This window comes from Lissotriton helveticus, chromosome 2_1 (assembly GCF_964261635.1).
Source record: "Lissotriton helveticus chromosome 2_1, aLisHel1.1, whole genome shotgun sequence".
Taxonomy (NCBI): domain Eukaryota; kingdom Metazoa; phylum Chordata; class Amphibia; order Caudata; family Salamandridae; genus Lissotriton; species Lissotriton helveticus.
The window spans coordinates 355691021-355707361 of NC_136059.1; the positions used below are offsets into that span (position 1 = coordinate 355691021).

The 16341-nt window shown below is 49.6% G+C and overlaps 1 protein-coding gene across 14 annotated transcripts in view; it reads left to right on the forward strand.

The window, feature by feature from the left end:
• The window catches only part of NIPBL (NIPBL cohesin loading factor), a 1942504-nt gene that overhangs the window by 895403 nt on the left and 1030760 nt on the right, over nt 1-16341 (forward strand). For all 14 annotated transcript variants that reach the window (XM_078674965.1, XM_078674957.1, XM_078674966.1 and 11 more), the window contains one exon: nt 5944-6024. In XM_078674965.1, coding sequence (XP_078531091.1) covers nt 5944-6024 — 81 coding nt within the window. The remainder of the gene's footprint in view (nt 1-5943; nt 6025-16341) is intronic.

The following is a 16341-nucleotide window of genomic DNA, read 5'->3' on the forward strand; positions in this document are numbered from 1 at the left end:
ATGGAGGGAGTAGGGGGTAATCGATACAAGCAACACCTCCTGCTATTGGGTCTTATACGAGCAAAAAGAGACATTGCTAGGGCTTGGAAGGCACCTAGGGCTCCGTTCGTAGCCGCATGGAAAAACAGGCTAGATTGCTGTATGGGGCTCGAACAACCTATCTTTCTGGCCAGAGGATGCCCGCGCAAACACTACAAGATATGGCACAGGTGGGCGGATTACCGGGGTCTGGACCTGGACCCGCCACGGGAAATGGAAACACACCTGCCGGGCTGATAGGTATACAGTTCCCATGTTTGTTCAGGGGTGGGGAGGGAAGACCCGGAAGGACTGTGATTTTATGGGTGTGCAGTTGCAAAGTGGATGACTGTGTGAGACATGGATGCAATCTGGGGGGAGGGTGTGTGGGTGGGTGGGTTGTTATAATGGGACTTGTTTATTGCTCATAAAAGTCAAAGTCAATTTAATGTATACCTGATGTGTGCAGTAGCCTCTGGACTTCAGGGCCCTGCAATTTATGTGAAGCTTGACAAATAAAATGTGTTAAAAAAAAAAAAGAAAGTACATTTTACCTACCTGCACCAAGTTCTGCTTGTTTCTAGAATTGAAATAGAAGTACACTTTTTTAATACTTACTCAAATGGTCTGGGTTCTGTCTCTGAGTGTGTGTATCAGTCCTTGATTGAGTGAATCCAATAAATGCCTAAAACACCCTATGGATAAACCGAACTACTCACCCACACTAGCAGAAAGAGAGCTGTTAGTACTTAACTAATTTAGTCTCTGCTATACCTCTGGGGACTCCCTGGACTCAGTGCCCACTATACCTTACTTTGGTATAGTAAATACAGAGCCAACGTCATACATTGGTGGATAAGCGGTGGGATGTAAAGTCTTGCATTTATTGGACTAACTTAGTCAACCTCTGATCACATGACAAGACACCAAAAATGTACTTTAGTACATCTCATTTTTTATATTGACTATTTTTCAAATTACTACAAAGTCGCGATAGGGTCTTGAATTAAGTCCCTGTAGCATTTTTAGAAAATGTAAAAGTCACTGAAGTTAGGTGAGGAAGTACTTAGAACTTGTTTATGGAGGTCTTCTAAAATGAACTCCACTTAAGGAAAATAACGAGCAACACAGGAAATGTGGCTGAGGAGCTCAACCTCACCCCTTACTCCAACCTAAGGGTTAAGGAGTTAAGGCTTCTCTGTAGGTCAGAAAAATAATAGGGTCCACTCTTACCAGAAAATAATTCCTGGAGTTTCTGGCAGGATATGAAAAGGACCCCCCTCTCCTGAGGAGGAAGACAGAGATAGGGAAGGTAGTGATGTGGGGGGGTCTTTAACCCTCCACCACTTGGGTGTTAGAAGGTGGTTCTGACACTATGGACCGCCCAGATTTTTCGCTTTTTTAGCATCTAATTATTGAGCTTTTACTGTGGGGGAGCCTCATGAGTTGGGACTTACCCACAGTGAACTCAGGATGTAAGAGACTGCATGGGGATTTTACTGGTGTCCCAATGGCTTGTCCAGGCCACTGCGCAGCAGCTGGAGTAAGGGACACCGGGCTGGTTACATGCAGACACGTGTACAGACATGTGCACACGTGTAGGGGCTGAACAGGGGAAATTCCTAGCGTGCGCAGTCCAGGAGCAGCTACAGAGTGAATGGGGTGACAGGACCTATGCAGAATTGGGTGGTGACATGGAATATGCTTTATACACTGGAAAGAAACATGCCAGGGAAATCAGTGTGCTTTACTGTGTTTTTCACTTCATTATTCTCCTGGAGCCCTTGGGCTAGAGTAACGTCCATAAGGCCTACAGATTCCAGACACGCACTAAAGTCCACTGTAGTGGATGTGAAAAGAAGTATTCTGCAGAGTCCAAAGTTATATTTGTACTGCTTCTGGGTCATCCAGAAATATCATATTTCTCTGAGTCACTGGCTGGGGTCTGGCCCTGGCAGGTTAGATTAATGACCTTTCTTCGCAGAGCGAAGATCTTCCCTCCAAGGAGAGAAGATAGGTGGAGCTACAGGCTAATCCATCAGCAACTGTCGCTGGGTGCCAGGCACCAAGCTGAACCAAGGTGAAGGCAGCACTGGGGGAAGGGAACCATGTGACCAGAGACCCTGGACGACGCCATTTTGAACAAACCCAGAGGCTGGACAAGGAGGGGGCAGGGAAGTGATGTCACTGTGTGATAGGGCAAACAGAGACTTCCTGCCAGCCCCCTCCCCAAATTCTTAAAAGAACTTGCACAGGAAGAGAAGCACTCTCTGGGGTGCGGTCTGCTGTGGCGGAAGGTGCTGGAGCCTGGCACTGGGTAGTTGGAAGGAGAGACCCCCCGACTGCCCCCATGGCCCTGACAGCACCAGAAGAGCCCAGGACCAGTGTGCAGAAGCAGGGGCCTCTGCGCAGGGAGAAGAGAGCCCCAGGAGGAGAGCCAGGCGAAAGGCTGGCGCAGGTAGCCAGTGAAGACAGCTCCCTGCAGGATGCACCTTCTCGGAGACCGGGGGGGGGGGGGGAGAGGGAATTGTAGGGGGTGGGCAAGGAGAGTGCTTCCAGTGGCTGGGGGAACGCCACCAGGAGCCAGAAGATGTGAAAATGGGGCTGAGATATGGCCCCCGGAAGGTAGGCGACCTTTAACCCCAAAGAAGACCGATGAAGCGCGTGGGGCTCTGCTGCCGGTCTCAGAGATGCCCCCGGGGTGGGTCAGGTCCCGGGGGCTGCCCCAGGAGGAAGCAAAGTCGGAGGGCGCGAAAGCAAATTCTTATCAAGTCTGTCGGGACAAATGATGTAAGAGGAATTTACCTCTCAAGAATGTATCAGAGGTAGTCCAATAGTTGAGAGGACACAAGTATCTGCCTCTGTTGAGCTGATCTGTAGTAGAGGCAAAGAGTATTTGAGGAAAAGGAGCTACGAAGCGAGGATGTGACAGCGCTGGATACTGCCTGAACACGGAGCTCCTTTTTCTCAAATACTCTTTGCCTCTACTACGGATCAGCTCAATAGAGGCAGATACTTGTGTCCTCTCAACTATTGGACCACCCCTTCTACAATCTTGAGTTGTCAATTCCTCTTACATCATTTGTCCCGACACGGACTTGATTAGAATTTGGACGAGAGCTTTACCTCCTGGCGAACTGACTACTTTTTGCTTTTGCCCTGAAGAAGCCCAAGTCTGGGCGAAACACGTTTGCTGTCTACTTATGAAAACCGTGTGCATCTTGAATACAGACACCTTAAGACCATAAACAACAATGTGCAATTCCTCATTTTGCTTTCTGTGCATACTTTATGCTTTACCTTGTGTATATATATTCCCTCTCATACCCTTTTGAATCAATGTTGAACTTTGTGGTCCTGTGGCCGCTAACCATCTGAGGTGGGCAATATCCCATTACCATTGTGACTAGTCCTGGCAGTGCAATCCTCTACAACCCGGCCGCCTGTTTCGAATATTAGTAATTTTACACCTGCTCTGCTGCCAAATGGGCCCCAGGGTAGGGGGTAGAGTTCCCCAGGTCTGGGGGGAAGCCGTTGTCCCATATCAAAGGCGGCACAGGCTCTGAAGCCTCTGGCCTTGATATGCTAAATTCACTAGCCATCTTGGTGGAGAAGGTGTGATCTCCGGATTACAAGGAGATATCCAGTCATAAGGATACAAAGAGGTGGTTTGTGCGTATAGGGAATTCGGCGCCACAGGGTTGAGTTGCACTAGTTATTTTCTGTTTCTTAATTGGGCTAACTGTGCTTAAAGGTGTGGAGAACCACTAAACTCCAAAGGGCAAGCGCTAGGCTATCATAATAATAATAATAATAAATCCACATTTGTAAAGCGCGCAATCACCCGCAAGGGTCTCTAGGCGCTGGGGGCCGTCGGGAAGATTAAGCAAGCTATTGCCCAGAGTCACATGGTGCTGGGCTAACCTGCCACCGGCGCCGGGGATCGAACCGTGATCCCCAGATTCCAGTGTCAGTCGCCCTGGCCGCGGCGCCACACCTCTTCATCAAAATTGTACTCCCAAGCACACGTTTCAAATTGTAACAGGGTTTCCCTTTTAGTAAAAGCAAAACAATAATATAGAGACAGGATATATGCAATTTCTTTAGTTTCTTAATCACGCTTTATTCAGGTGTTTTCAGCCACAACCAACACGTGTTTCGTCGCAACAGGGTGTGATCCCGCGACTTCCTCAAGGCTGTTACGTCCAAGTATGTGAAGTTTAAATGTGGTGTTAATTCCGACCCACACAGGGTTCTAGTCAGTTTGTGATCGGTCCCAAGTACAGTTCCTTTCAGTTTCTTTACTAAAAGGGAAACCCTGTTGCAATTTGAAACATGTGCTTGGGAGTAGAATTTTGGAGATATCCAGCCATCCCTCATGGATATGCCTTTTGATCGTGAGCAACTATTCCTCCCTGACGCACTTAAAACAAAAAAACAAAAAGCAGAGTTGCTCCTCATTTGTTGGACCCTGCCTCGCCAACCAGGCAGTTCCATCAGCAATATAGAAGATTTCAAGGCTACTCCAGATCACAGCTATCGTGGCAGTGCCAATTGTCTCAGCTGATCCACAACAACAGATGTAAGAGATGTAAGTCTCTTTTTGGGTCAGGGAGTGAATCTAGAAGATACCATCACCAGCAGCAGCAGATAAGCCTGCGTCTGCACCTTCCAGACCCCCTGCTGACTTAAGGATGATCACTTTCCTTGGATTAGTATGGACATGGTTTTCAAACTTGGATTGATGTGTCATAGTCTAACACATTCTAAGTATTGTCTGTTTTTTCCTTCATTGTGCTAATAGGCCAACAACACCTGATTTGTAGGTGAAAACTTCAGGACTGGAACTAGTGTCCATAAGGACCTGGAGTGATGTGGTCACCCTAGCTGACTCAAATCCTCTGACCCTCACACCTCTTTTAAACCACCAGAATTTGTTTTGGGAGAGTATACCATATTTCCATGAATTGGGAGAAGGTCTACAGTACAGATCATTTGTTCGTCCAGCTCCTCTGTAAGAGCTGCACCCTTCCCTCTGGGATTCTACTCTCTTTAGTTTTTGTTTCACAACAATTGTTGAAGGTCTAAGACCTATACTTGACCTCTGCCTCTTGTTGCTAATTCAGTAGGTGTTATCCTTGAGCAAGTCCTGCTGGCACTCTTTACCCAGTAAAGGCTTCACTTCCAAAGAGAGGAGTCCTTGTGTTTCTTTACTATGATCCTCCTCCACAGCCTGTTTTTTTACCTCCAAGTAGTTATTTGAGACTCCGTTAATTGGCTGAGAAATCTGCATGGAAGATTTATCCATCAGACAAAAGTACTTTTGGTGGCTACATTATCTATAGCAGATTTCTCATTACCATCCCTTCTCCGAGTTAGGTCTTTGACTAATAGGAACCCACTGTCGGCAAACTTCTTATATGCTGTATTTGTTCCTGTTGGTTCCTTTCTGCACACCTAGATGAAGAAAAAGTTCAGGAATTTGCCAGTTAGCACCAAATATACTGTCATTTTCAGCGGGTGTGTTGTGGCTAAAGCTGAATGATGCCGTGGAAAACTCTTGATGTGGAAAGTTTTCATATCCAGTCTGGAGCTTGTATGTAGCTCATAAGATGTGGAATCTACGGGATGAGTATGTATGTACCACAAATTTTGGTTTCAGAGGAAGTAACATTTTTTCTGCTTTCTTTTATTCAGTGTTTACTGAAATGTTGATTTATTGTCCAATTAATCTGGTAGCACAACTTTTTGGCGCCTTATGCACAAAGCTCGCAATATTATGAACACAGAATACATATGAAATAATGTTGGCATCTTGCCAGTACAATTTATATACATTACCAAATGTGCATAATGATTGAAGGTGTAAAATGTGTGTTGTCTTGGTCAGCTTCAATAAAATATTACTTCTTATTTTTTGTTCAGATATCATCCATGGGAATAACACCTTTTTTTGTGGAAAATGTCAGTGAACTACAGTTGTGTGCCATCAAGCTTGTGACTGCGGTAAGAAGACCCCTTGTTAAGTAATGTAATGCGTTGGGTCTAAAGTTAGACTTTGGATTCCAGCTTATTGGCAAACTAATTTATTGGATGGATGGAATAAAGATAAGGCTGACATTTGAGGGTTTTTGAATGCGAAGAGTTCACCAACATTAATCAATCAATTCCTTAACATCCACGGTATAAATAAATCCTTTATAAATGTAAAGAAATTGCAAAAGGAGAATGTTACTCTAGTTAAGTACCTGGCTTCTTCAATGTTCTTGATCTCTGCTTAGAAATTGGTGAATTTAACATGGGATAGGGAGTGTGAAAGTTGGGACGGAAGTGATATTGTGCCCATTCAAAGATCTCTCATAATATTGAACGACTTTGGCCAATATCACTTGTCACACTGAGTGAGGCACATTATGCTGAAAGTATTGTACTTATAAACATATTTTGTTTTTAATTCATTTATCTGATAGAGATTTCTAGCTGCAAATTCCTTACAGTAGAATTCTCCCCAGGCGTCCGACTGGATCTGAAATTCTTTCCATGAGCAGTACTCCTGCACGCTGGTAGGAGGCGTCCATGCTAGGAGTGACGGGCATGGTGCCTATATAGATGCGACACTAGTGCTCTGATGTCAGTTCTTTTATTTCAACGCCAGTCAGCTCCGATCCAGAGACCGCTGCTCAGTCATATTTTGACTGGTTTTTTTTTGTCTTTTTGTAGAATTGTTGTTTAGAATTTACTCCTGGCCTGGCAGAGACATCAACAAAGAAGGATACATTCTAGTCTTGCAGCACCTGTCACTAACTGATGTCGGTAACAGATCCGCACCTTGTTTCTTCGGTATCTTAAGTGCGACCATGGTGCCAAGGCCTTTGTTGATTGTTACGCCATGCACCCCAATGCCACGATCACGCAAGCTCCTTGCCTCTCGGTATGCTACACTATGCATCTAGGTCGAGGAGTCCTGGGATCGGTCTTGGAGCCATCGCTCTTCGTCTCACTCCGGTTAGTCCCACAATAAGAAGAGCAAGACATCTTAATAGGACTCCTATTTCACCCCGTCCGTCGAAGTCATCCACCGAGACGAGGGATCATTGTCACTTGAGGCCTGGCTCTGAGGCTGCACCTGGGTCCTCTCGGCGCCACCCTGAGTTTTTGGGAGTGGGAGTGAACCCCACCCAGCTCCGAGAATTTTGAGGCGGTCTGTCCTCGCTGGAGCGCCTTCATTCCCTCGAGTTCAGAAGGGGCCGCTACTAGGTGCCTGCCAGCAAGGTCCACGTCCGGCACCAGTCAGCCCCCTTGGATCCACAGACAGATGAGGGCCGGCGCCGGTCAAGCCACCTCAACCTTCCGTAGCACTTCTCCCACTGTTGCCACTCCCATTTGGCGCCGCCCACCCTCCCCCATTTAGTGCCGCTCCATTCTTTTCCCTGACTGCGGCGCCGACTGGAGCCATTCCTTCAACAACAGAGCCTGTACCCTATTCCTTTGGGTTAGGGTTTGGGGAAGATTTGAGAGGAGCTACTGTGCCCTGAAGAATACCAGCCGCTAGACACCAGTATGTACTGGTGTGAGGATTTTGTCGAATGCCAGTGGACTGTGCACTCAACATCCCACCCTGGAGAGCTTGGTGGTCCAAGCCTCCACTTCCTGCGTAAATCCTGGTACATTGTCTACAACTCCCATTCCCTTTGGGATTCGATTGTTCAGGTGCTGCCTATGGTCCTGGAGGAGGCCTGGGCCATACTCTCCTAAGCTATGGCTGATGGGAGAGATGCAGCTGACTGGCTATTCAGGGCGGTGTCTGCCCCTGCGCCCTTATGGTGCCACGCCTGGCTGAGGATGACTGTCTTTTCAGGGAATGTCCAAGCTTTGCTTATGGGCATTCCCTTTGTTGGCTCCCATCTTTTTGGAGACCAGGTGGACTCGGCTCTGGATTCCGTCAAAGATAGAGCTACGGCCAGGTCCTTGGGCCATTCCATGACTGCTGTCAACGTGAGTCTGCCTTCCGCTCCTTTTGTGGCCACTGAGGGGGTTCCAGCTGCGTCTCCAGCCACCATAGCCCACAAGCTTCCCAGACACTGCACCCACAGACCACGTGGGTCAGGCAGCTAGAGGTCAGCCCAGTCCACCACCTCCGGCAGTCGCAGCCTCCAATCCTCTTAAGTTTGCCCTCCAACCACCATGAACAACCAGTGGGCAACAGGATGCACCATCACTTTCACCACATGAGGTCATTGCTATCAGACTGCTGGGTTTTCCAAATTGTCTGAAGGGGCTACTCCCTCCCCTTCGTGACCACCCCTGCCACCCACGTACGACAGGCTGACAAAAGACCATGTCTCCTTACTCTGCCAGGAAGTGGTGGCTCTTTTGGCAAATGGAGCCATAGAGAGGGTGCTGGCATCGGGAGTAGGTTATTGTTACTATTCCCACAAATTTCTCATGCCCAAGAAAGTCTGAGGCCTTTGTACTGTCGTAGCCCTGCACCCTCCCAATTTCCGGGACCTATGGAGCAACTAGATAAACTAGACAAACTGTATTTTGATTTTAACTTTTGTAATGCTGTGATTTTGTACTTTGGTTTTATGTAATGGTTAGTAACCAATCAATAAAAATATTAAATCATTCATTCATTCATTCATTAAATTTTTTCCTGAAAAAGGAAGAAATTGAAAATGCTCATGCTTGTTCAAGTCCTGTCTGCCCTGGATCTGGGAAACTCAATGGTAGCGTTGAACTTGCGAGATACTTCCACATTATCATTCCTCCTGCCCACAGACATTACCGTCAGTAGGTCACAAGCACTTTCAGTTCACTGTACTCCCCTATGGCCTTACCAGCACGCCTCGGGTGTTCACCAAGGTGATAACTGTGTTGCAGCTCATCAGCGGAGATCATGAGTGCCTGTCTTCCGCTATCTCGATGACTGGCTGTTAAAGGCGGGCTCACCCTAGGCAGTTGTCTCCCTGCTCTAGACTACGGCGGACCTCCTGCATTTACTAAGGTTCACTATAAACGTGCCAAAGTCACACCTGACCCCTTCTCAGATGCTCCCTTTCATCGGAGCGGTTTCAGGCTTATCCTCCCAAACAGCGAGTTAAGGATACTCAGGCTATGATACTGATGTCTCTGCCTCTATTTTGTGTTTTAAGATTAACTCTGAGGCTGCTGGGCCTCATGACCTCCTGCATCTTGCTTGTTACACATGCCCGCTGGCATATGTGGGCTCTTCAGTGGGACCTGAATTCCAGTTGGTGCAGCATCAGAGGAATCTCTCCCACATGGTTCAGATCTCAGGGGGCACTGCAAAAGATCTGCTGTGGTGGTTAACAAACTGCAATTTGGGTCAGTGCCAGACCCCTCTCCCTTCCTTAGGCACATCTGACACTAGTGACAGATGAGTCACTCCTGGGATGGCTTGACCCTCTGGGAGAGGTGGAGATCGGGGGACTCTGGTCTCCGGCTGAATCCAAACGCCCCTTCAACCTGCAGGAGCTCAGTGATCTGGCTGACATTGAAAGCCTTTCTACCCTCCATCAAGAGAAGGCTAGAGCAGGTGTTTACAGACAACACCAGCACTGTGTGGGGTTGTGTACCCTTTGTCTAGAGGCCCTGTGCCCCTGGACTTGGCTGGAACATCAGAGCTTATCCCTGGATCGTCCAACTACTAGGCTCTGTGAATGCCAGGGCGGATGAACTCAGCTGAAGATGTCTAGTGGATCACGAATGGCGTCTGTCTGGAGGTGGTGCATGGTCTTTCTTCAGTTGGGAGAACCTTGGTTAGATCTGTTCACCACCACTGAGAACGTGAAATGTCCACAGTTTTGCACACTGTACTTTGCAAGGCCACTCTCGCTCAGATTTTTTGTCTCGAGTGCAGCTCAGTCCTCCTGTATGCCTTCTCGCTCATACCACTCCTGCCCAGAGTGCTCAAGAAGATCCGGAACGGCCAGGGTGAAGTCATTTTTGGGGCTTGGCGAGTCTGGTATCCCAAGTTGCTAAGCATGGTTATCTGTCTTCCGACCAGAAAGCCCCTTTGGGAGTATGTCCTGTTCCAGGAGATAGGGAGGGTTCGCCACCTGAACCTGTCAACTCTCCTCTTTCATGCCTGGAGATTGAGTAGCGACAGTTGACATCTTTCAACCTTCAACCTGAAGTCCGTAATGCCCTCTTTGCAGCCAAGCATCCCTTCACCTAGACTGTATACGCCAGCTTTTGAGGCAGGTATGTGGCATGGTGTACAGAAAAACAGGTTTACTCCTTTTCTGCTGTCCCTTCTCAGGTCCTTCTGTTTATTCTCTAACTTACCCAGCAGGGCTCTGCTTTGGGCACCTTAAAAGGCAATTTTTCTGCCATCTCTGCATTTCTGCGGTTGCATGGTCAGCCATCTCTATCAAGTCCCCTACTGTAAATAGGTTTCTAAAAGTTCTCCACCGCATGTTCCCACCTTCACCCTTCATCATGCCTCAGTGGGCTCTAAATTTAATTCAGATTTTCCTGATTTGCACTATTTTCGTGTTGCTACACAACAGTCCTCTCAGGCTTCCAACTATCAAGATGGCCTTTATAGTGGCAATAACATCTGTCCGGAGGGTCCTTGATCTCCAAGCTTTATCTAAGCCCCCATACCTCAACATCTTTCCAGGCAAGCTGGTCCTTTGCAGTAGAGCATTCTTCCTGCTGAAAATGGTCACTACCTTTCATGTAGGCCAGTCCATCACTGTCCCTCCCTTTTATGTTGTGCCTCATGCCTCTGAAGAAAAGCGACTCCACAGTCTGGACCCAAAAAGAGTGTTGTAGGTCTATCTTGACTGCAGAAACGTTTTGGGTGGGGTATGTTAAAGGCCAGAAAGGGAAGTTGGTACAGAAAATGACTATCTCTCGATGGATCATGCTACGTATTAAAATCTGCTACGTATTGTCCAAGAACAAGACCTTGAGGGTTTTGTGCTCATTCCACGAGAAGCAAGGCTGCGACTATTAATTTAGTACACTGAGTTCCTGTTGTGGACATCTGCCAGGCAGCAACGTGGGCATCTCTGTACACTTTTACCAAGTACTACAGCCTGGGCAGGCAGGTCTGTAGGGATGTACACTGTCCTTTCAATCCTGCACAACTTTTTAGTGAGAAATTATTTTGCAGACCCACCTATGGGGAGGTATTGCTTGGGCAGTTCTTCTAAGGTAAGAAATCTGCGGTTAGAAGCCTTCATCAGGTTGAACAAGTTTTGTTTTTTTAAATATATTTTTTATTGCGAAGATATAAAAAAGGCACAAAGCTTACAGACTTCAATACCACTGAGATGGAATCTGTATAAACCTGATGCTCCAAAGTCAATACACAGCCGTATATGTCCCACATCCCGGAGGCCGGGCGGCGTAGGAGTAAAGCATTTATAAAAGATTGGAAAATTGCATTAGTGCACTGAGGATATGACACTATCAGTACCTTCGCTATTTCACTCATATTACGCTATCAAACTACATAACAATTTAACAAGAACCAATTACCCATAAATGGCATCATTTAGTACAGATCCGAGCAAAGTAGGACATTCAGGTGAGGGCCAGCTAAGGCGCAGTCATTATAATGTAATATGGACCCATGGGAATCACAGCTCTGTACAGGCATACATAGTAAGGAATATCGGCGTGGCAATTCGGGGCTCCCACACCGGACCCAGTCACCCCACCCCAGTTCTCTCCTCCTCACAATCAGACTCCGAGGCAGCGGGAGTAAACAACTCAGCGCTAGTAGCATCTGAATCATCTTCCGCCAGCCCCTCCATGCACAAAACTCTCCAAGCAAGCAAATCATCCTGCAATTTCTCATCTTTGCGAGTGGTCTGCATGTGTGTTTCTTCAGCTAAGGCCCATTCCCTGGCATCCCTCAGCCAAGTGGGAATCTCGGGCGCTCTTTGACCCATCCAAGTGATGGCCACTCGTCTCCTCGCCAGAACCAGCAAGAGTTGCAGAAATTTATAGGAGAAGTTCTTTTTTTTGGGTTTAGGCACCAGTGCCAGCAGACAGTGGAGTGGGTCCAAGAGAAGCTTAATGTGCGTGGCTCGAGCAATGTGGGCCACCACTTTGCGCCAAAAGTCCTGAACCAGAGGACATTCCCACGCCAAGTGTAGGAAGCCCGCCCTCCGCGTCCCACACCTAGGGCACTCGTGACGCTTATCCGCCGATATGCGATGTAGGGAGACAGGTGTCATATAGGTGCGATGGACAAAGTTAAAGTGTATGAGCTTGAATCGTGCGTTACAGGAGACCTTACGGGTCAACCGCCCTATCCGTTTCCATTGCTCAGGTTCCAGTTCCACCCCTAAGTCCGCCGCCCAAGCCGGTGCCGTCGGGGGCGGTGAGTCTCTGCGCATGGCCGAGTAGAGAAGGGAGATCAAGCGCCTGCCTCTCCCACAGGATAAAATGATGTCAAGCGTATCGGTAAGCGGAGGCGCTTTCGGAAATTGGGGCCACGTTATCCTGGCCACGTCTTGAAGACTATGGTAGTGGAGGTACTGCCCCCCGCCCAGCTCAAAGGACTCCATGGCGCATTCAAAGGACACGAAGGATTCGTTAGGGTAGAGGTCCGCCAGAGTCTCGCATCCTCCGTAGGACATATTTTCTTCTAACCGAAGTATCATGCCAAAATCCAAACAGGGAGCTCCCTATGAAACGGAGCACGCCTCAACACCCTTTCGACAAACCGCTGCCAAATTCCAGCCGTATGCCGCACCACATATGGCAGAGTTTTGTCCGCGCCGCGACCCTGCATCAAGGCCTTCTGCTGGGCTTTGTCATCTGCCAAACCAGCCAGAAGGTTCAGTTCCCAATTGTCAGTCTCGGCGAACCACCTAGCGGCTGGGAGAAGTTGTGCTGCAAAATAATACAGGTCAAACCTCGGGGCCTCGAGGCCTCCCTCATCCCAACATCTCGTTATGGTGCGTAGTGCTACCCTGCTGCGTCCACCCGCCCAGAGCAGGGAGGTAAGGAGCGAGTTCAACGTGCGAAACACTCGAGAAGGTAACGGACATAGGGTGTTCTGTAAGACATACAGAATCCTAGGGAGCATCACCATTTTGGCGATCGCCAATCGCCCCATGAGGGAGAGAGGAAGCGTGTTCCAAAAGGCAACAGATTTGTGGAGGGCCCCGAGTATTCTGTCGACATTGCGAGCCAGTAGAGTCTCCTCAGATGTGGCCATCTGAATGCCCAGATACCGGAACGCCACTCGCTCACAACGGAGGCCTAAGCAAGGCAGGTCCGCGTCTGGGTCCGGGACAGAGCTGGTCAGGGGAAAAACCAAAGATTTGTTAATATTGATACGCAACCCAGAGGCCGCACCGAACCGGTCCAGGAGCCTCAACAAGGCGGGGAGGGCCGCAATGGGGGAGGTCAGATAGAAAAGCGCATCATCTGCGTAGAGGGAGACCACATTGGTGGTGTCACCCAACACTATCCCCCAGTTTTGCAGTTCAGTGCGGGTGGAAACCGCAAGGGGCTCAATTGCAAGAGCAAACAGGAGTGGGGAGAGAGGACAGCCCTGGCGGGTGCCTCTCTCCAATGACCACTCGGCCGAGCGGGCTGATCCTAAGCGCACCCTGGCTCGGGGTGCCCCATAGAGCACCCGGATCCAATTGCGAAATCCAGGTCCGAACCCCATCTTCTGAAGCACCTGCATCAGGTATCCCCAGTGTACCGTATCGAAGGCTTTAACCAAATCTACTGAGACCAATACGTGAGGCTCTTCTCTTTCCCGCACCTCATGCAATACATGATTGAGGCGACGCAAATTCATCGCCGTGTTACGACCGGGGATAAATCCGCACTGGTCGGAGTGGACCAGCCTAGTCATGAATGGGGCCAGGCGAGTGGCCAACAATTTAGTAAGGATTTTTGCATCTGTGTTAAGCAAGGTGATGGGACGGTACGCCGCGGGATCAGTACTGTCACCGCCCGGCTTCAAAATCATACACACCTCTCCCTGATTCATGGTGGGTGGGAGGGCACCAGTGTGCAGAGCCTCCGTGTAAACTTGCAACAGGAGGGGGGCCAGGTCATGCCCGAAAGAATGATAAAACTCGGCCGGAAATCCATCCCCACCAGGGGTCTTAGCACGAGGGAGGGCGGCTATCGCCGCATTTATCTCACCCAGCGTCAGCTTCGTATCTAGGTCTTTTACCGCTGCCCCTGGCAAGGTCTGGAGGTGCATGTCCTCAAGGTAAGAGTGGCAGACGTCCTCCGTGATCAACGGGTCAGCCTCGTATACAGCCTGTAGGTGGGCCCGAAGGACCTCGAGTATACCTAACTCAGAGTGGACCATAATTCCATCAGATCCTCGTAGAGCCACTATCCTTTCAGGCGCGAATTCACGACGGAGTATCCAGGCCAACAAGCGGCCAGACTTATCCCCCTCACGGTGGAGACGTTGCCTATACTGGCCCAATGTAAATTTGTCAAGCCGGGCGAGTGTGTCATGTATCAACACCAAAGCATCTTTCTCCGCCCGCTGATCGAAGGCGTCCGGGTCAGATCGGGACTGAGCCCGTTGAAGCGTAACCTCCACCTCATGCAGCTCAGACAACAATTGTTTCCGGACCCCATACGTGAGGCCCATACACTCGCCACGCACCACTGCCTTCAAGGCCTCCCACTTTGTAGAGTAGGGTAGGTCATCACCCCCCCAGTTGAGCACCAAATAGTTCGACAGCGACGCCGCCACATGGTCTCTGCCCACCTGATCATGAAGGAGGTCAGCGGGTAGTCTCCACGTACGTGGACGTGCAGTTCGATCCGACCACTGCGCCATGCATGTCACTGGGGCGTGGTCCGACAGATATCGGGCCTGATGAGTGACCGTCAAGGTAATAGAAGGGGTGAGGCTAGCTGCAAGAACGCGGTCTAACCTGCTATGGGTACCGTGCGTCGGGGTGTAACACGTGTAGAGCTTCTGAGTGGGGTGACAAGCTCGCCACACGTCTATCGCCCCAAGGTTGTGCATCACGTCTCGTAAACGCACCGTCATACGGGGCTTAGTACCCGTCCTGGGTGGATGACGATCCAACTCAGGGTGCAATATGCAATTGAAATCCCCAAACCGAAGAAGGGGTGCGTCCAAGCTTGGAGCCACAAGATCCTGGACTCGAGAGAAGAAGGCCGGGTCATCAGTGTTCGGTGCATAGGTGTTAAGGAGTATGAGTTCCTTGTCGTCCAATCTAAGCCTCACTAATAGGTACCTGCCGTCTACATCCGCCTCAATATACTGAACAGCGCAAGGAATCCCTGGGGCCACCCAAATGAGGACCCCCCTAGCATATGAGGAGTAGGAGAAATGGAAGATCTGGCCCCTCCATTTCCTAGACAGCCGCTGCGCTCCGTCGTCGTCTAGGTGGGTCTCTTGTAGACAAGCCACCGAGACCCCATGTCGTTTAAGGAAGGTGAGGACCCTGTGTCTCTTGGTGCCCAAACCACGCACATTCCATGTTAAAAATTTGAAGCCCATGTCCAACGTTTGGGCCCAGCCGGGCCACAGTAGAAGCAGAACACGATCCGCCACCCCTCGGTCTCCTCTGTAGTTAAATCTAGAGGTGTAGCCCAGTCAGTCGGCCAACCACAAATCGGAGTCAATGTGCACATGATGCCAGCAAGACCTTGATCACGAACCCCACCCCACGCCCCGAAAACCCCACAACACGGAACTTTTGTAAGAACAGTCTCCCCACCCCCACCCAAGAGCAAGAGGATAGCAACAAAGAAAAACGCCACCCCGCCCTTCCCCTGCCAGTGCCAGGACGTACACAGCCACCCCATACAACACACTCAACACACACTCACTCACAACAAGTCAACCCCACCCACCCTCCCAGCTCCCCAAAAGACCCAACAATTCTAAGACAATACCCGGGCATGTCAGCTCACCCCAGTCAGCAGTGGGGGCACGACGTCACTCAGGACAACCCCCGGCCCCACCCTCCCCCCGCATCACAGGCCACAAGGGCGCCAGTTCTCAGGCATGTTCCAGGATCTAGAAACCCTAGCGACAAGGAGAAGGCGTGGTAGCCCACCACAGTAGCAGTGCAAGGCGACCCAACCCAAAGACATCCCCTGCAGAGAGGCACATGCAACTCAAGTCTAAAAATTTATTCCAGCCGTGATCCAGAGAGGGCTGTCTCCGGGACCACCGGGGCAGTAGAGTCCGTGTCTGGTGGCGTTACCTGCAAAGTGTCTGGCACCAAAGTTTCACCAGGGGCAGGGGCCCCGGTCGGACCCGAATCTGCCCTGATCGGTGAGGTTTCCATATGAATAGCTCCAACTGCCCCT